This window comes from Amborella trichopoda, chromosome 2 (assembly GCF_054954075.1).
Source record: "Amborella trichopoda isolate Santa Cruz 75 chromosome 2, AtrichopodaSantaCruz75HAP2 v2.0, whole genome shotgun sequence".
NCBI classification, from domain to species: Eukaryota; Viridiplantae; Streptophyta; class Magnoliopsida; order Amborellales; family Amborellaceae; genus Amborella; species Amborella trichopoda.
This window is the reverse complement of record NC_142337.1, coordinates 38,271,295-38,292,709: the sequence shown is the minus strand read 5'-3', so window position 1 is coordinate 38,292,709 and position 21,415 is coordinate 38,271,295. Positions and strand designations below refer to the sequence as shown.

Below are 21,415 nucleotides of genomic sequence, written 5' to 3'. Positions count from 1 at the left end.
TTCATCTAGATATTTGGAGCCTTGTCATCTATCTCAATCACCTCAACCAGCTCAGTTAAATGTTGGCTGGGCAGAGGTGAGCTAAGCTATGGCGCATTCGATAGCCTTTGGTTTGGCATGACTCTCTTGGCATTTACTCAATGAGCTTCTTTTATGGGGGATGACATTTTAGGACATGCCAATCCTCATCTCCCTCTGAGACGCTTTACTTCTTCATAAACTTTGGGTTCTCTTTTTCATCAAAATCTTGAAAATAGACAAACTTTGGATTCTCTTTTTCACCTAAACGCATGAAAATCTTGAAAATAGACGGTCCTGATAATGTATTGCAAATTGTGCTATTTTGGGGGAATTAAAATCTTTTTTTTTTCATATCCATACATCTCTATATCTATACATCTCTTTGTCAAGATGATCAAGTAGATGGTTTTTCAACCTCAAAGACGTCAACCTTATATGAACTTTTTCGTTATTTAAATGTTTGAAACAACACATATTTTGCTTCATTGTACAATCATCTGCAGTCCGCAGCATTTCCCTTTCAAATCCCTATCAAATACGAAATAATTCATGAAATATTTTGTCCACTGATATTATATTTCTTCATCTCTTCCATTCTAGGTGTAGCACATGTGCAATCCACAAGTAAGCAATAAAGTTTCACCATATGTCACAGGCGCCTGTTGCTTTCGTGGTTGCTCACTAATAATTTGGCCAAAAAAATAGTATACTCCGTTCAGGAAATCTCCATTTATTCCCTCGGGTAAAACTCCATCTAGAATTAATTTTAGGTCAAGACTTTGGAGACATTACCTCTTCAAAAGGTCGATTAACCTTAATAAAGAATAAAATAAAATGAAATCTAATTGTACCATCTATAAACTTGAATAAAATAATGTCTCGAATATAAATCATCCAAGTTTTGGACGGTGAAATCTGTGTTAAGAAACTCAAATTTTGATACTTTTTTTTGTTTGAATAGTCATCTAATAATTCTTAAGTACTTCCCATAATTTCAAATTAAGAAAGTCCTCTTAAATAGATATTCTGACCAAGGGAGTAGGAGTAAACAATGCTCCCAAGGGAGCATGGTTTACTTACTCTAACTTTGGTACCTCTGAGGGACCATCCTACCACGCAACAAGGTAACACTGATTATCAAGGGCGGTTGTGGGGGTAGAAATATACTCCAACGATATTAATAACTATAACAAATCAATGGTTCTTATAGCAAGGCAAGATCATAATGGACAATAAACATGATAGGAAACTTCTCTTTTTTGGGAAGCGATATCATAAGAAATCCAGTATGTATGATATAGTTTTCTCATTAAAAAATGGACAATGATCATGATATGAAACTCCCTTCTTTTTTGGTAAGCGACATCACAAGAAATGCAGTATATATGATATAGAGGCGGACCCAATCCCCATCTAACTACCCAAGTAAAAACCAAAAAATATATATGTGATTTGTTTTTCTCTTTAGAAAAGGGTAAGGAAGCTAACCCTGAAAGAAGAAAATTTTTAGGTAAGAAATCTCTATACATAGCAACAGATCCAAAGATGGGTAAGATGTCTGCTCTTTTCTCTATTGGGAAGAAATTGCTTTTGAAAGCAGCAGATCCAACCAGTAATGCCGCTGCTTCCCTATGTCCTTTGGCCATCACTGTGCTCTCTAAACTGCCTGCAAAAAGAATAGAGACCTTGAAGCCTTAAACATCAAGAAGATGGGCTACCATTCCCCGATCCTGCAGCTTCTTCAACATCTTCCGATGCAGTCTCCTTTGACTCCGTCCCCTTTGATTCACTTGAACCACTCTCCACTTTTAAGCTTGCAGCCCTCCAAGACCCTGATTGATACGCTCTCCTACCCCCACGCTTCTTTCTTATACCCAACCCCCAACCATCACTGAGCCCCTCAAGTCCCCTTTCCCTGTCGTAAGACTCCTCATTTCCGTCTCCATTAACCAATGAAGGCCCGTCAACGTTTGTGAGACTCAAGCTTACATCAATGGGACCCACACAAACCCCAGGGGCTGGTGTGACATACGAGGCTGCCAAGCCGAGTATGTCAGGGGAACGCAAAATGGTTGTTTGGCCCAATCCCAAAGGCAATGCCTTGCGGTCAGTAGGGTAGGGAAGGGGGAGTGGTCCGGAAGGAACTGAGGTAGATGGGATCGTAAGGCCCAATGGAGGGAGACTAATCTTGGTCTCACCCCCTGAAAAACCACTCGAGCAGATCATCGGCATTGAAGAAGTTGGAGACGACAGAATGGGTGAGGGAACATGGCTCTTTTCATGGGAACTGCCTGTCTGCTCTCCATGATTGTGTGCTTTGCTCTTCTTCTTGAGCCTCAGAGGATTCTTCGGTGGTAAAGGATGGGGACCTGGTTTAGGAAATGGGGGGATCGATTGCTTGTCTCCATATAATACATGCACCGAATGGGCAATAGCAGAGACAGTCGGGGGAAGAATTGGAGGACTTGGAGGCCGAACCGCTTCCCTAAGCCAATGAGGTAGATTGCTTTTTGCAGAGAGGTTTTCATTTTCATCCTTCATTGGCGAAGGACAAGAGCCAGAGCCAAGCCCATGATCTTGTTCATTTGGAAAGATGGTCCCTGATCCATTTGGGGGATCCACATTACGTAGCTTACTTCTTGAGTCCCTCAGAAAACTCAATGACTGGTCCAAATAGCTTGGCAGTTTTCCATATTTGTCCTCTTTCTTTTGGGTTAAATCACCAAGGCCTAAAGGAGGGAGAGCACTTAAGCCTTCGGTTAGAAATGGGAGTTCAGGAGCTGGTGTTCCTCCACTTTTTGAGGATCTGTCCATAATATTCCCCACATTCATTCTGCTGAGTTTTGGCATTGAAAAAGAGGAGTTCTGGCCCCTTGTCAAGCCCCCCTGCCTAAGTTGGATATCTGTTGGAAACCCGCGAAATAAAGGTGGGTTAGTGAACTCATCAGCCCCACCAGGAGTAGCAAACCGACTCCCCATTAAAGCTCGGTTCATCATCTCTTCTGGAATGGCTGGAAAAGGATCAGACTGCTTTGGTGGTGGCGGTGGTGGTTGCACTGGTGAGAGTGTGGACCCACCTGTGATCTTGAGCTGCTCCATTTCCCATTGCTTGGAAAGGTCTTCAACTGCACGGTGCTTTGAGAAGCCTAGATTTGAGTCTTTCAGCATGATGTCCCAATTCCCCTTTCCATGCCTTCGAACACCAATCCATAGGGAATCAAGCTCGTCCTCTGACCATGGCTGCTTCTTCGACTTTAAGTTTCCACACCTCAACATTATGTTTTCTAGCACCCGCTTGTGGCTTTCTGTTAACGAGGAATAAGTGGCTTGAATCTGGCCCAAACCATAAGAACAATCCGGCATTTCTCTCGATTGTTGCTGATTGGGCTCCTCCACCTCATTATTGTTCCTTTGAAACTTGAAATTAGGCAGTGGGGGTAATAGGGGCAAGTCTTGAAGCAATCTCCTGGAAGCTTCTGAGTTCCTACCCAGTGACAAGCTTGGGGAAGGGAAGGGAAGGGACTCCGAAACAGTTGATGATAGTGGAGGGTTCATATTGAGTAGGCTTCTTTCTTCTGGTGTGGGTGCTTTGGTTGGGAAAGCCAAGTGAGAGGCGCCTGAAGAATCTTGAGAAGGAATCCTTCCATTCAAGGGATTCTGCACATTAAAAGAATACTCTTTTTAGACAAAGAGGAACAAGCTTGTTGGGACAAGATCCAGAGATTAGGGAAATGTACTACAATCCTCATCATTGAAGGAAATCAAGGGTGACCACCATGTCATGTTCACCCTCTCTTCCCCCATCCCAAACAATGGATGGGGTATGGCCCTCATACGTGAGGATTTTCCATAGTCATAAGATAATAGCCTAATTGCCCTAGACATTATAAAGATGGAAAGCAAACAAACGCACATACCAAACTGGAAGGGAAGGAGCTGTCATGGGTGCCATTGTTTGGCCATCGTTGAAGCATGACATCTGGAGATGCATCAGGGGAAAGAAAACTACCGGGAGCCATGAATTCTCGGCTTCTAGTTTTGACCTCTGTGCCAGCCCCAATGCCACGGGGCAGATGAAAAGGAAGCATCCTTTGAGCTGCATGATCTGAAGATTCTGGAACTCCGGGGATCCGCTCATAGTTTGGTTGCCATGGCATCTGAAACAATGGAAATGTCTTCGAAAGTGAATCGACTTTATGACACGTGCTTGTCTCAACTGGCAATTGTGTTTTTGTGGGAACTGAATTCAGTGAACCCATACTTGGAAGATTGCAAAATATGTTGGTCGAGAGATTTCCAGGAGGGAGGTCAGGAAAAGCAGGGCAAGGAAAGATCATATAGCTAGGCCCTTGGGACCCATTAAGCTGCTTGACGCGCCCAATGTCCTTTGGAGCATCAGATGACTGAGGTTCTGAGCATTTCTGGTCCGATGAGCTAAGTTTAGTTATTTGATCTCTGTTGGCATCGGTATGATGATCCTCACCAACTTTGCTAGAGGGCGGAGGGCTGGACAAAAGAATCTGCTCTGGTTCCTGATGTTGTTTAACTGATGCAGAAAGATGTTCTTGAATGACACGCCTTTGAGCAATCCGTTCCTTTTGTCGAACACGGAGCTTAGCACTGTTTAAATAATGGATAAATCAGACAAGGACGTCGAATTGAGAAGGCAAACATTGAGCACAAGAATCAGATATTTTTCACTCACAACTTCATCTTGAAAGCACGGCCTGCAGGGGAATAGTCCACCTTAGGTTCCTCTTCTTCATTCTCACTCTGTATTTTGACAAAACTGATGCAATAAGCATTTGTCTCAGCTGAATAGATTTTTAAGTTAATCACTCTGTATTTTACCTGTTGGATGTAATAAGCATCCACTTAAGCTGAATAGTTTTCAAAGTTCTAAAACCACTCTTTATTTTGACATATGGGGGGAGCACCTATTGTGTATTGGTTCCTTCTTCCCAACTTGGTCTTTTGACATGTTGGATGCGATACGCATGTATCTAAGATGAATAGATTTCAAAATTCCAAAACCATTTCAAATGAAGAAACATTGAATACGTGTGTGGTAAATTTGGCAGCAAGTTAATTGCACATGCCAAGCTGACAGTGGAAATACTAGAGGCAATAAACCAGAAATGTTAGATGCCGCACACAAAAACAGTTTTCAGAAAACGTGCATGTAAGATTATACAACCTAAGGGGAATTGTTAGCCTAAGAAACTGAATGGAAGAGGTCTGAATCACATTTAATAATAATAAAATACTTCAGAGCAGTAAATTTAAGAGTTGAAAAATAAAATAGTGTTTAAAAGATTCTCAGAAGACTCTAAACCACCATAGCATGTCATTCATTTCAGACCATTGTTTCTAGGACAGAAGAATTTAGCTTCTTATACAAGCAAGGATTTTCCCATTAGTGGCTTACTGACAATATTTTGATCATGATTTAAGAAGTCACAGGTACAACTCGGGATATTTTCATCAAAAACAGCAGTTTATTGATCCCTAAATGGCCCATCCACTAAACTATTGATTTCTCACTCGAATTGCAACCAAAGTACTAGAAATTTGATTGTTAAAACTTGATTCAGTCCTCTATCAAAGTGCTTTGCAAATATGTTGGATCAAATCCACCAGCTTTTGAAGAGATCAATGACGAAAGTTTTCAGGATTTTTTTTTTTTTTTTTTTTTGAAAATGGTAAACTGTTGTATTTTTGTAAGTGTTAAAAGGAGTACAAAAAATGAAGCACCCACATAACGGGTGTTCGTGTACAAAAACTTTTCAGGATTTTTGTCATCAACATTCTGAGTCTCTAATATGAAAATTTTTGGAGTTCGAATCAAAGATTTCTTTTGGGATTTTTGATCAAGAAGGGGTTAACATTGGTTATGCTTTTTAATTTATATTTATCTTAATTAGTTCTTGCTTGGTTTAGAGTTTTCCAAGAAAATTTTTCTATGGCCTGAAATTACTTTTTAGAGTTTAAATCAATAATTTCATGAGGGAGTTTGACCCAGAAGGGGTAGGGATTCATCCAAACCAGGTGTCCGATTTTCTTGAGTAATATTTATATTTAGTTTATATTTCTTGGGCTTGGTTTATGGTTTTCCTGAAAAACTCATCTCTAATTTTGCAGTTTCAAAAAAACAAAAACGACACTTTTCTAATTTGATCCAAAAGGGGTTAGGATCGATTTAAATCAAATATCTAATTTTTTGATGATATTTATATTTATTTTAAAATTTTTGGCTCGGTTTAGGGTTTTCTTGAAAACTTTCCTTTGATCCGAAATTTGTTGGCGTTCCAATCAACTACCTCTTTGGGAATTCATTTAAACCAACTAGTTTTTTGAATAGTATTTATATTTATTTAATTTTTTGGATCAGTTTAGAATTTTCCTGAAAAGTTTCACTAAAATCTGAATTTTTTTGCATATATTTTCTTAATCTTGTTATAATTGTTCTAAGTTGTGCTAGAAAGGGTTCAAATATTTTCTCTAATTTTTAATGAAATCAAATTGTTTTTTGGTTGAAACTCAAGAAAAACTTAAACATAATATTTAAAAAGAAGTGTTTGAAAACACGTATCAGTGGGATCGATCGTAGACCCCATAGATCCGTGTCAGATTGTTGGACCCCAAGCTAGATTAGTGACCTGGAAAAATAATAATAATAAAAGAGGAAATTATCCAAAATATACCTTTTTTAAAATTCAAAAAATACCAGAACTTTTAAAATTTACATCTATACCCAATTTTTCACAGTTTTTTTTCCTGCCCAAAATGCCCTTCATGGTTATAATTGGGTAATGATGCCCAAGGCACCCCTTTGGATGTCTTGATGCACCCTTGGGCGTCGTGGGCCTAATGGTGCATCATGGCTCTAATAGGGCCATAATGAAGCACACAAGGGGGTGTCTTGGCCATGATAGGGTCAGAATGCCGCTCAAGTGGGTGGCTTGGGCATCATGGCGCAATTAGGGCTGTGAAGGGCATTTCAGGCGGGAAAAAAACATACAAAATTGGGTATGAATGTAAATTTTTAATAGTTCTGATATTCTTTAAATTTAAAAAAAAACTAGGGATTTTTGGATAATTTCCCAAAAAATGCAAACAAAAGAGAGATTTTTTTTCTTTTTTTTTTGGGTGGTTTTTTTTTTTTGTTTGTGTGGGGGGGGGGGAGTAAGACAACATTATATAACCTATAAGTTAGGGAGCCAAAAAAAAAAAAAGAAAACATCTGGAAGTTCTTTTTCTTTCATTCTCTTTTTTTTTTGTGTGTGTGTGTTTCTTGGGGGATGGGGTGCGGGGTTGGGGGAAACAACCAAAAACAGTTCCAAGAACATTCAGCTTTCAATTTAGGTTCCGAGTAGTTGACGTGGGTATTTTTTCAGTAAGAACAACCTTTTATAGGATAAATTTCTACAAAAAAAGAAAACAAATTTCCATAATGGAGAACAATTAATATACAGGCAGTTGTGGAAAAAATTTCTGATATATTGACAGGTGGTTTTTCTTTTTGCCAAGAATTGCCAGGGGTGTTATCTGGACTCATTTCAGAATAGAATAACAAACTACAAGAATACATTTGTTTTGAAAATGCAGGCGATTTGTGAAAAGAGTTTCTGATTAATTGACAGGTGTTTATTCTTTCAACAAAGCATAGCTAGGGTATCAGCTTTTTGAGAGAATTCAATGTAAGTTAGAGGTGTTATCTGGACTAAATCCACAGTAGAATAACAAACTGAATAAATTTTGTGTGAAAATGAAATGCAAGAATACATTGAAGCATGATTTAGTAAATAGCAGAAAATTCTATAAACTCATGCTCTAGAGTTTGAGATGAAAGGACTCAGATGACTCCTGAAAATGAAAGGATATGCAAGAGTGATTTTTTTATATTTAAATGCAACATACAGTACAAAAGAACAATGAGACAAACTTTACAACATATTCATGAAGGAACGGGAAAGTGACATTCACATAGGACTTATCCAGCACGATGCAGACACCTTCCAATTTCATACCGATTCCTGACCAACATTTGGGAAAGCAAAACACTTACAGGGCATGTGGCAGTACATTTGGCTAACAACTAGAAGCCCAAGCTCAGACAATCAATTCCGGGGAGATGTACATTTTTGGTCACATGAGTTCACAAGTTGGCGATTTTCCAATTACCATGAAGCAATGATGTGAATTTTTGAAGTGTAATTAACTGTCAGCCATGTAAGCTGAAGACATTGATAAACTCAGAAGGGATAGTGGTTACAAATAACTCTACCAACAAGACATTAAATAGGTGATTAGTTAAAAATTCCAAACTCTTAAGAGCACTTGTATTTTCCTAAATTTGTCTTTTATCACCCAGATTTGTAGTTGCAGTTACCTACAACTTAAATCAGACCTTTTACAGTATAAATTTGGACCGAATGCTGGATTCCTGTTGGCACTAAGCTGAATTGTACAAGAGCATTGAAGAAATAAAAATTTCTAGAATCATGTCCCCTGAATCAGAACCAGAACAACTCCCATAGAGGTGAATTGCAAGTAATATGAATATAGCAGTCGAGCAATGCAACAAAGAACAATAATTTCAAAGACAAAGATCCTTAACTATTGAAAGGATGCAACAGTGGATAGGAAGCACATGCAGGGGCATAAATAACACAGACTTTCAGAAAGGCATGAAATGTACTAGATTTATATTCAATACCTCACTTAAGGCTTCACTTGCATTTGGACCAAATGCTTCCTTGTAGGAAACAACCTTTCTCAAACGTTTTCCTCGACCAAGAGCTGCTTCCTCCTCATTTTGATACTTTTCCCACCTATGCACAATAATATGATAGTTTTGATTTCGGAGAACGAAATGACTTCTTTGCTTTAATACGTTCTACATCAATATTTCAGAAATTAAATCTTAGAGATAGAACTATTTTACACATTCATCGTTTAATTGATCATTTCAACAGTCAAATCCAGTCTCAAATCAAAATGACTTCAAGCAGTTAGCATCAACTTCCAAGATGAAGCAAATCCAGTCCATTGCAATTGCAGTTATCACCTTATCTAATCTTCAAAACAATTTTCAACCTCTAACCTCTGTTAACTCCATTAATACCAAAAATTAAGCCAGCATATGTTATAAAGTGGGCACTTTTAAGTGAAGTTCTCATCAACTCACTCGTTGTCCCATCTGAAAGAAGTTTCATATGCTATTGTTACGGTATGCCAGTGTTTAAATATGCAATTGCCACGAATTAGGGCCTAGGCCAGGATCCCAGGCAGTTTCGTCTAGGCAGGGGAGTAGGCACCCAAGGCGCCACCTTTTTCCCTGGTGCGAGATGGGGGAAAAATGCCCTACGCCGAGGGTAAAAAAATATAATTGCCCCCCTCAAAAGAGGGGGAGAAGAATATAGGGGCCACTGTAACCTCCCAAAACCTATTTTGCTTGAGTTGGAGAGAGAAAAATTCCCTAAAAGCAAGAATTTTTTAGATTTTTTGAAGAATGAAAATTTTCTCAAAGTTTTCGATTTCTTGCGAAATCGAAATGAAATCAACCCGGTACTTTTTATAGGTCGATTTGGTTGTGACATAAGACTTTTGGCTCTCGCGGGGCATCAATTCGAGCCAAGATCTAGTGCATATTAAAAAGTTCATGTGTTTTAATTTTCTTGATTTATGATTTATATGATGTTTATGAATGTATGGTTTAGTTTTTTTTCACCCTATTATTTGTTTTTTATTCTTGTAACAGTTCCAAGTATAGGAGTGTATGTGTGTTATTGTATTGTTGATTGAAAAAGGACCAATAATATGTTTTTTTTTTCTGGTTTGGATTCTGTTCTTGTTTTTTTATTTTGAGTTTATGTATGGATTTGTGCCGTGCCCCATATTCCATTATGGTTCTTTGTTTGTCTTTAATAGCATTTTAATCGAAATGGGTTATTTCTATTTATTTTCTTCTTGTTTTTTTGTTCTCTCTCATTTTGGATTTGTGCCCAATAATTCATAGTGGGTTTTCGTTTGTGATTAGTGCATTGTACTAAGATTGGGTAACCCAATCTTCATAAAATCTGTGAAACTTAATCGAAATTGTTTATTTCTATTTAATTTTCTTATTTGGTTTCTTGCTCTTGTATTTTGTTTTAAAGTTAATTTTAGATTTATATCCCATATTCCATAATAGATAGCGGGGTTTTGTTTGTGTTTCGTGCATTTTACTAAGACTGGGTAACTTAATTCTATAATTATCAATTGTAAAGCAATTATACTTTTTAATGAAGTTTCAACTTGTTATCACTTATCAAGTTTTGATTGGGTGAAGATGTCTTCTTCTAGTTCTAACAAACAATCTGATCCAAGGTGAAAATATGTCATGTGCCCTAATGCCCATGATAAGAATTGTGTGGAGTGCAAATTTTGTAAAAAGAAATACAATGCCGGCATCAATAGATTGAAGAAACATTTAGCCGGTATGAGAAGGGATTTGGCTCTATGTACCCAAGTGCTCCAAATGTTAGGAAGGAGATGTTCTTGATATTACGGGATGCTTTATGTCGGTAATCGACAAGTGTTTAATGAAACTCATGTAGAAGAATAAGACCAAGTGTCAAGAAATTTAGATAAGTATAGATTATCTTGGAGCTTGACATGCACTTAATCTGGTTGCGACCACAACTTTAGTTCTTTTGAGATGGTAATCTCTTTCTCTTGAAAACTTAATTTGTTGTCCACTAAATTAATATTCTTTAATATTTTCAAAATCATTCATTAATCATTATATTTGACTTAACAGATACAAAAAAGAGAAACAGGCTTGAGCTGAAAAGACTGAACGACCTCATTTTTGTTTAGTATAATCAAAATCTCAAGGAACATTATCTAGAAAGGGATACCATTGATACCATCGTTATCAGTGAGATGGATGATACATGAGTGGTTGGTCAATTCCGGAGATGATCCCACATTCGAAGGAGAAGACTTGACTTGAAGCCAAGTATGGCGGGCAGCCGGAAGTCAATTAAGCCCCAGGAGGGCCACAAGATCTCAATCTCGCTCGAAGAGAATGAAAAGAGTAAAGAGGAGGAGGAGGATGAGGCAGATTTTAGTAGACTGGGCAAAAGGAAGAATATGTAGAGGGAGACGACTCTAATGATGATGGCATGGCACCATAATCATCAGATAATGGCTTTGATGATGGTCGTGGTGGACAGAGAGACATTGTTGGTAGTGATGATGAAACTCAATTACCAATTTGAGTTCATCATGATCACATCTAATGTAATGTTGGAACTTGGGAGTATGGAGTTGGGACCTTTTTTTTTTTTTTTTTGGTTTTCTTTGTTTCACTTGGCAATGATAAACTGATATTGTGGAATGTTGACTTTGGAAAATGTGTGTTAATCATGGCCTATTGGACATATTTTTCTTTTTATTTGACTTATACACTTCCAATAATTCAAAAGAAATTTCATATTTGATTATCATCATCATCATCCAAGCCTTACCCCAATTATTTGGGGCCGATTGCAATTCCATATTTAATATATGCATGAAATACGGTGTATCAGAGACCCAGATAATGCGTTTTGCTAGTATTTCTAAAAAACTATAGTTTCTAAGATAATTTAGAAGCAACCAAAGCCCTTCAAAAAGCTTCCCTGATCCTTATACCCGTAAGTTTCCTAGACGGCCGCCTAGTGAACTAGGTGTCTGCATTTTTTAACAATGGGGGATGCAATTAACACAACACATGGTTCCAGTTTCACATCTACAGGAACATTACTTTTTCTTTTTTTTTTGACAAGGTCTATCAGAACATTATTTTATACATGTAAATGTCATATATTCTTTTTGATTGGCTTAGCATGGTTTTATTTAAAAATTACATGTTTCTCAAAGTTACATTGTTCTAAGCAAATAAATGCATTTAAACAATCAAGTTTTAAAGGCCATCTGTAGGCACTTTTAACCTGGGAACATTTGGAAACAACACTTTCCTCAGTAATTACACCATGCGAATGATGCGCTAGCCTTGGTGGGCTGCTCATTTTATTATTTCTTCCTTTTTTTGTTAAACAAAGTTGGGAGGGAATCTTGCGACCTTTGATTTTTGATACTTGAATAACACTTAAAACCACTTCTATTGCTATAAATATGCATAGAGGCAAAATAATTCTCCTACTTACTCTTGTTAACCATATCTTTGGCATTATATTTTGTATAACGCCAAATATACACGTATTTTTTAATAATTATGCCATTAAATCCATAACTTATTTTGCCAACTATATATTCTAAAATTTCAAAGATTTTAAAGAAGTCTGCATATGAATGCATAGCAAGGAAAAATCACAGCAAAAATAACATCAAACTTACATCTATACTCATAAGATGATTAGCATGTACACAAAATAAACCATTTCCCCAAATTTTCGCAATATTTCGCAGTAACTGTTATGACTCAAGGCCAAAAGATAAATTCTTATATGACAGCCACAATATTGAAGAGGCCGCTTGAAGTTCAAAACTGATGGAACAATTAAGTTTGAGAAGCCCAGGAAACATGATCAATACTGAACACCTTGTCCTTCTGAAGCTAGAAATTCAGGCTAAACATTTGTGCTGATACTTCCACCACAACTTTATTGGGACTAAGGATAAGATGAATCCTACTATAACAGCAGAATTTTGAAATGGGTGCTTGGTGCTCAACACTAATAAATATCAAGTTTCAGAAACTCAAGAATCATGATCAATCCTCAACACCTTGTTGTATTACTGAAAATAGAAATTCAGGCCAAGCATTGCAATAATACCTTGTGATATCCATTTAAAAGGCTAGAGTCAGTTGAATTGCAAGAAACCACAAATTTAAGACATGGCAAACTCCAGTATATCACATTTCAGAAAGAAAAAAAAATGATAGCACACTAATAAGCACATAACTGTAGGCTGCTAATTGCAGCATATGTCTAGCTAGTAATGGGAGCAAGAAATGGAGATACACTGGTTGGTGAACACATTGAAGCAATAACAGTCATAAAAAATCATCCACTCCCAAATATCCAAAAAATACTCACTCACCTCACACGCAAAAGCCGATCCCATTCATTTTCATCAGGGTTGCTACTTGTAGGATCAGCTTTCCTTTCACTACTTTGAGTGCCAGCATCTCCAACCACGTTGGGAAGCAAGTCCATACCGTCTTGTTCTTCAGAAGCATCACGATCATTCCACTCCACGGACTAACCGATTCATTACATTCAAAGTTTTCACCAGAAAAATAAAATAAAATAAAAATTAGAAACAGACACCTTAAATGCAGCCTATAAATTTTAAATCCTTGAACAAGCTGGTTTAAGAAAGATGAAGATAATAGAACATAATACTTAATCAAGCAAAACTTCAGCAAAGCAACAGTTCTCATTTGGCAGATGGAGCAACTTAATGCTCTTAAACTCAAGCTATATATGTCTTGCTCCAAGGGTGAATGCTTCAAGAATGAAAAAACTACATCCAGGACTACAGCACTGCTGCTTGTGCCACAATCATGAAATGAAAGTATAAAGAAGCAATTCATTGAGAAATTAGTCATATAAGAGTTGTTTGCAACATTTAGCATTTTAATTTAAAGAAGCAATTATACAATTAAAATTTTGGGAAACAGAGAAAGTCATGGTAATTTAATCGGTAAAACTTCCAAGAAATAAGTTCATGATTGGGAATGAGAGAGCAAATTATAATGCAAGGCTAACTTCATAAGTAGAAAAAAGAGATTGCTTTCAGAGTCTTCAAAACACCTGCAACCTCATTAATCCGCTAATAGAAAGTTCCATGGAAAATGAATAATGAAATCAACCTAATTGCTTAAACATTGACTGGTAGATAAGTGATTTGCTAATGATTGCACCTTTATGCCTCTCCAAGATAACAATCAGGATTTCAGATTGGTTCATCATCATTTGGGTTTTGAATTAGTCCTCAATCTGTCGTTTCAGACCTCATATGCTGATAGTACTATGTAGGCTCATGTTACTTCTAGACTGATAAATGACATGTCACCATATCCTCCTCAATGGGAATTAATGTTGAAGATTCATCATGAATAACATTATAATAAATGACTAAAGGTCATCATCCTCATTAACATCTCAGGCAATTTGAGACACAAGATGGTAGCTTTTGCATGTAACTATTTAGTGGTAATATGATGTACATGTTCAGTTCTATATGTCTGTCATTATGACATGGTAACAAACACAGGAATATGATGCACAGGTTCACAAACTAAGAACCAATATTCTTCCATGAAGCTCATGATTTGGCCCTCATGAAACTTATCATACAATTAAATGCACAAACATGCAGATACGAACGTGCACAATTATATGCACTATACATGTTGTATGGATACAGAGAGATCAATCGATGTGAATGGACACCTAAGAATTAGTTCTCTCCCAGTGAACCCTAATAAAATGCCGATATGAGTTGCATTATCGTAATAGTTGTTTCCATTCTTGTTCTGCCCAAGGTCCTCTTAAACGCCCACATGCAACATATGGCAAGATGCCCACGGTGATTATTGATGCCCATCCAAAGCATTTCTGCAAATAACATTAGGCAAAATGCTGGCCCATCTTCATAAGCAATACTTACAAGCAATGCTAGAAAACACAGACTCAGGTTGCAAACTCAGAAGGGTCTTGTGTCCAAATCATGCCTGACGGACTCTGCGAGTCTGACAGAGACTCGACTGAGATGCAAAAAATAATAAAATAATTGGAACAGCCAAAATTGGCCGGTTCCGATATGCATGTTACCTAGCTCAGCAGGAGCCAAGTACACTTGCAGGAATTCTCCAAAACTTGTTCAAATCCTAAATAGCATCATGGTTCTTGGGGATAAATAATTCGGCCATGCAATATTAGTCTCCATAAATTGAACTGGAAGCCCTAAGATTACAGGGCACTCAAGCTGCGTACTGAGTGTCAAATATCAGTGCTATGAAAATGGTGTCCGATGCAAGCTGCACCTACATCAATGATTCATATAGTGCACATGCAACGCTGTCCATCAATCCAGCAGTTGCAACATCAAACAGACAACACTATTCGATGCATTTGAGGTTGTGAAAAGTGATCTGGAAAGTATGGGGATCCACAGTCATTCACCTCTCACTTTGTACTCAGACCTGCTTTGTTATCTAAGAAAATCAGAGGAGAGTCATTTTGTAAATATGATTCTCTGTTTCAAGTCGGAAGTTTTAAAAGATATTCAAACCAAATATAATAGGGTAGTTGACATTAAGTTACTGGCATAAAAAGCTCCAAGCTCAAGACAGTATGCATGGAGTGTATAATGGACTATATTTGTTATGTTATTCAAAGAGAAGAATTTTCAACTTACTCATAACCTAGATCGTACTCATCAGCAACGCTATCAGCACAAGACTGGACTGCTCAGTTTGAACGAGTCTGACTGGGACTCGGCAAGGGATCGGTACAGTCCAGTTCAAAGACCACAATTGCCCAAGAACCAAGAACCAGACTTGAACTGGTTAGGTGAAAAAACCAGGTCACCCGGCTTTTGATGAACCAGTACTGCCCCATTTTTCCATTTTCACCATGCCGGTTTCTAGAAAAATAAAATGTAGAAAGATAAGCCACCTATTGGTTGTCTCGCTTTGCCACTAAAAAAAGTCATCTCATTATGACAGGCTGCCATGCAGAGTGACATTTACCTCATGGGTTGTGGTATTTATAGATGCCAGAGCACCTACAAGGACAACCACTTCACATGCCAATGTGGGACTAATCTAAAAAGTCCCCCCCCAACAAAACAAATAAAAAATAAAAATAAAGATGTCCACTTTGATGATTATTTCTTTATTTTATCCTCTCATATATTTTATTTTCTTATAATTGCCATTTATCTCTAATTTCCTAACAATTATATAATTCTTCTAACCTACGACAAGGAAAATTAGACATGACGGCTTTGCACTTCAATGCCCTGTTTGGTTCTAAAACATGGTTCATCACAATGAACATGCTGTGAGGATGTAAGAATCTTCAATTCTAATCCAACTACATTCCTAGAATATAGACAACACTCTTTGTGAGCAATTCTTTTGATATTCACAAAAAAAGTAATTTAATAGATGACAAGAAGGTTTTTTGACCCATCCTAATAGATTATAGTTCTCACCAGAATACATAATGTTAAAGAATGGTGGTTTTCTTTTCTTGAATGTTTACTTAGCCTAAAGCATTGTTATAATCACACAAGGTTTATTATGAGACTCAAGAAATCAATATGAAAGTTAAGATAGCAAGGTCCTCTTTTTCTTCTTTATAGATAGCAAGGTCTATCCAACCATATATTGAGAACAAGGCAATTTGAATTGGAAGTCCCAAGGTAACTCGCTGCATGGCCCTACTGAGCCATGTGGAAGCGAATGCTACGTAAAAAACCCAACAAAATAAAAAAGCATAAGTAACTACCAAGACAAGTTTGTGCGGGACAGGCCAGATTCTAATATAGCTTGGCATCTTTGATGAAGAATCGCCTTGTTGTAACAAGTAACCAATTCCCTTTAAAAAGGTTTACTTCTAATCATAACAAGACACCAATTCCCTTTAAAATGTTTTTTTAGAAACTTCTACTTCTTTTAGAAAACATTCAAAGAATTTCGTATGATTCGGAAGGATTTTGGAGGTTTCAATCACCAGATAGGAAAATTTATGACCCGATGATGTTTATCCACTTTTGGTAGGTATCAATCATTTCTTTTCTTTGCAAGAACAATTTTAGGATCATTATATTGCAATAGCCAACATGCATGGTTTTATAAATATCTTTTAGACCATACAGTTCAAGATTTTAATAAGCTAAAGGAGCTTTTCTTGAATTTCCAGTACCTCTCAAACTGAACAGGTGTTTAGAATTTCTATAATACTAAATAGAGTATCATAAAGTCACTCATAATTGAGTATTATACAGTCCCTCATAATTATGCTTCACCCAACTAATTTTTTCCATTCATTTTAAGGTATGCATACCTTCGCATATGTCTATAATATTTTACAAAAAAGTATAGGTCAGCTTGTTTGGTTTTTCGGGACAAACTTCAAGGGTTCGAACGCTTGACCTCCCTCACCCAAACTGATGAGACTACCAATAAGCTAGAGCGCAACGGACAATCTATAATATTTACGAATAAATTCTTCTACAGCAATCGTATCCAGTTTACAGAAAACATAACTATAGGACTTTTTCTTGTTATTTCTTTTTATACATTCACTGGAATCTCTCTCCCCCATTTACTATCATCTTTTACAATCATTTAGAAACGTTTCTTGATACACTCGGAGCCCATCCCAAGTCAAGCTGAATCCATTTCGCCACGTTGAGTCCCAAGAAGGGTCCAGCCCACCCCTACCAAGACCCTGCTTAGGCAGGACCAGCACCGGGTTACAGCCCTTTACATTACCACGTGGTTTAATAATAATTCTCAGCATGCAATGTTTCCCTATGAAGATATGCATGACAATGCGTCATAACTGGTCATAGTACCTATTAAAATTTTATTTGCCATAGCAAAAGTTTTTTTTATGTATATCCTGTTAAATAGAAGATACTGTACAGAATAAAGCCCTCTTCAAAATAACACATAGTGTAGTAGATCACCATTAGGGGAAAAAATAAAAATAAATAAAAATATAAATAAAGGTATGAACACTGCATCAGATGAATGATCTGGCAGTAATTATGACTACTGGGTATTCCTGGCAGAAGGAAATTTACAAAAGTATTATCAATAAATTTACAAATGCATTTTTGGAGAAGATTTTGAACACGAGTTCAAGATAGAAACTGGAATGCAGCAAGTACAACCAAAAATAGAAAAACACAGTTCTAGAGATCACCTTAACTGGACCTAGCTGTTATTGGAATCATCTAAAAAATTAATAATAATTGCTTTGCCAGACAAGAGGCATTTAGCCAAGTATCCCCAACATTATACATAGAATTGAAGAAGAGTAAAAACAAATAATCTGGTGTACAGAACTTGCGAATAAAAAATAGCAAAAAGTGGTTCTAGAAATCACCTTAACTGAACCAAGCATGTCATTCTCCACCTCTCCTTCAGTACTTTCAGATGCTCCCAAATCAAGGTTTGAACGATCAAGCAATTTTAGTATCGCCGATTCATCCCAAACAGATTTTGTGTACCCATCCATACACCTGTCTTGATAAACATCTCCTAAGCCACCAGTCCTCCTCCTATGTCGCTGCTCTGGATCAGAGGGAATTCCAGTTTTGTTTCCAGAGTTCTCCAGAGAATCTTTTCCAGGTGCACCAGCAGAATCGTGAAAGAGTTCTTCTGTTCCCCAGCGTAGAATGTCTTCCACTTCCTTTTGAGACTCCGCCTTGTTCACAAAGAGCTGATCAAGCATCAATTTCTTCTTAGCAAGCTGAAGGATTCGTTCTTCTACACTAGCACGAACGACAAGCCTATATACAAGGAGTCTTTTTGACTGCCCAATCCGGTGTGCTCGATTCATTGCTTGAATATCTGCATGTGGATTGAAGTCGGAATCATAAATAATGACAGTGTCAGCAGTAGCCAGATTTATTCCAAGACCACATGAACGAGTTGATAAAAGAAACACAAAGCGGCTCTTGTCTTGGTTAAAGCGAGCAATAGCAGCTTGACGGTCTGCGACTGCTACAGACCCATCCACTCTCTCAAATGATTTGGGCCCAAACTCAACTGTCAAATAATCTTCAAGGACATCAAGAAGTTTTGTCATTTGTGAGAATATGAGGACACGATGACCTTCCCTTTTTAATATTTTGAGCATACCATGTAACAGAGTCAGCTTTGCAGAAGCTTTTATACGCATTTCATGTAGAAACTCCAAGGTCCCAGATTCCGGTTCTGTTCCAGGGATGAGATACGGATGATTGCAAACCTTCCGGAGCTGCATAACAATATTCAGCATCGACTGTTGAAGTCCACCTTTTCCCACATTGCGTAATATCTGATAGTTCTTTGTAAGCATGGCACGGTAGTATTCTGCTTGGATAGAAGACAACTCCACAGGAACTGTTCGCTCAGTCTTAGGGGGTATATTTTGCATTGCGTCTCTCTTAAGCCTCCGAAGCATATGTGGAGCAACAATCTTTTTTAGTTCTTCCGCTTTCTCAGCAGTTGTAAGATCATTAAACTTTTCTTCAAACCATGAAAGTGAAGGAAAGGAGAGTGGTTGCAAGAAATTTAGCAGATTATACATCTCACCTAGATTGTTTTGCAGAGGAGTCCCCGTCAGCAACACGCGGTGCTGGAATGAGAATGTGTTAAGCAAATTGAAAAGTTTACTACTTGAGTTTTTCAGACGATGCCCCTCATCAACAATGAGAACTTCCCAGGGCACGCCACGCAGATGAGAAGCATCAGCCATCACCATCTCATAAGTAGTTAAGATAACATTGAACTTGTTCAGTTTCGTCTGCTTCCCATCTGGGTCAGTTGCATACCATTCATACTGACGAATCATTGATCTTGCTTTTGCACATCCATGATACTCGACAACATTCAGATGTGGAGCCCACAAAGCAAACTCAGCCAGCCAGTTAGGCATAGTGGATAGAGGAACTAAGACCAAACAAGGCAACCTGACCTTGAATTCACAATATAGTGATGACATGAAAGCACAAGCTGAAACAGTTTTTCCAAGCCCCATCTCATCAGCAAGGATAACATTTTTTGATCTATGCCAGCATTTACGCAACCAGTTCAATGCTTCTAACTGATGCGAAAACAAAGCACCTCCTTTAAGCTCTTTAGGTTGCTCTACAAGGGTTGCAACTTCATTTATCTGGCACTCACCTTTTGCATTTTCCATACCTGCAGAAGGAGCAGCATCCATATCTAATGTCCTCTGCTCAAATTGATTGAAATTGTCAATCAACTTTGCTGCCTTCTTGATAACAGGTTCATCAAGTCTTTCCCAAGTGCATTCATCATAAGGCAGACCGCACCATTTAACAAGCACCTCTGTTGTATTCCCCTGAGAAACACGCAAAGCGATTATCCGTTGTGGCCGGCTCCACTGCTCCTGACAAATGTTTATTACAGCAGTTCCAAACTTTGCTTTGTAATTGTCTAATTTCCTCTTTGCACGAACTTTTAGTTCTGATTCAGGAATCCAGTTATTGTGAATATTAGATTTTCCAGCCCACTTCACAAGAAACTCATATTGTTTATCATCATCTGTGGCATTAGCCCCATTACCAGAATATGATATTTCCTTTCCCTTCTCCACAACACTACCACATAATTTTTCTTTGGATGAAACATTGGACTCGGATAAAACCAGAGTTGTACATTTAGGATCATCACAAACGTCAGCATCGCCAAGTTCAACATTTGAATTTTTTCCTATCATTTTACCCTTTTTTTCTTTTTTCAGTTCTAAATTAAAAGAAGATCCATCCCTGGTCTCAATATTTAATGATCTGCCACCCATAACCCCAAGAGGCTGTCCTTCAAATGCCAAGATATGGTCCTTTTCTGTGTTAATTTCAGTGTTACCATTCAAGTATTCTGCATCAACAAAACAGTCCTCTTTCTTGATGTCCTCGATAGCACTATTCTCAAGGCCATCCACATTGGCAACTTCGATACCAACAGGATGATCTTCCAATAGATCATTATTTTCCAGAACGATTACATCAGAAGAGGGTTCAGCAAAAGCTGCATGCATCACAGGATGCGTCTTCAACTCCAAGTGAGATGAAAGCGAATCTATGTTTGTGTGATCGAGAGCAGCAGAAATTGCCTGGCAATTTCGTAATCGACACCCAAGAACACGATCAACCTTAACAGAAGGGAGAAAGAAAACTCAATTAGCAATACAATCAAAAACTTCGTAAATATGCACACAGAATGATGGAGACATGGAACATATGCATTTTGCAGGCAAACACTACTCTAATTCCCCTCAACAATGCCATTATTTCTTTTTTCATGTTTTGTGCCTTGTGTCACGCATTTTGGTAAACTGATATGAATGTGTTTATTAGGCTAGCCAATTGATGCATTTATTACAAGCATCTCTTACAGAATTTGAATAGTTTCCGTAGACCCATACTGTGTTTCTGTCTATGTTTTGTGCGTGTATGTAAGTATGTGTCTGTCTATATGTGTGAGTGTGAGTGTAAGTGTGTCCATAGATTTATGCACGTAGACCCTCACACAAACATTGTTGACTTCAAAATACACCGAAGTGTGACTCTGTAATGCGCACATACGCAAAAGCACATGTGTATATTAAATTAGCAACAAATATGTCTACATATGCATGCATACATG

The 21,415-nt window shown here is 37.7% G+C and overlaps 1 protein-coding gene across 13 annotated transcripts in view; it reads right to left on the bottom strand.

Moving 5' to 3' along the window:
- Nucleotides 1-1,260: 1,260 nt before the first annotated feature.
- Nucleotides 1,261-21,415, bottom strand: part of CHR4 (chromatin remodeling 4) — a 60,662-nt gene continuing 40,507 nt past the window's right edge. For all 13 annotated transcript variants that reach the window (XM_088860070.1, XM_088860068.1, XM_020676608.2 and 10 more), the window contains 6 exons: nt 18,147-20,921; nt 13,117-13,277; nt 8,741-8,855; nt 4,727-4,794; nt 3,939-4,641; nt 1,261-3,678 (listed from right to left, as the gene is read on the bottom strand). In XM_088860070.1, coding sequence (XP_088716196.1) covers nt 1,723-3,678; nt 3,939-4,641; nt 4,727-4,794; nt 8,741-8,855; nt 13,117-13,277; nt 18,147-20,921 — 5,778 coding nt within the window. In that variant the 3' untranslated portion in view covers nt 1,261-1,722. The remainder of the gene's footprint in view (nt 3,679-3,938; nt 4,642-4,726; nt 4,795-8,740; nt 8,856-13,116; nt 13,278-18,146; nt 20,922-21,415) is intronic.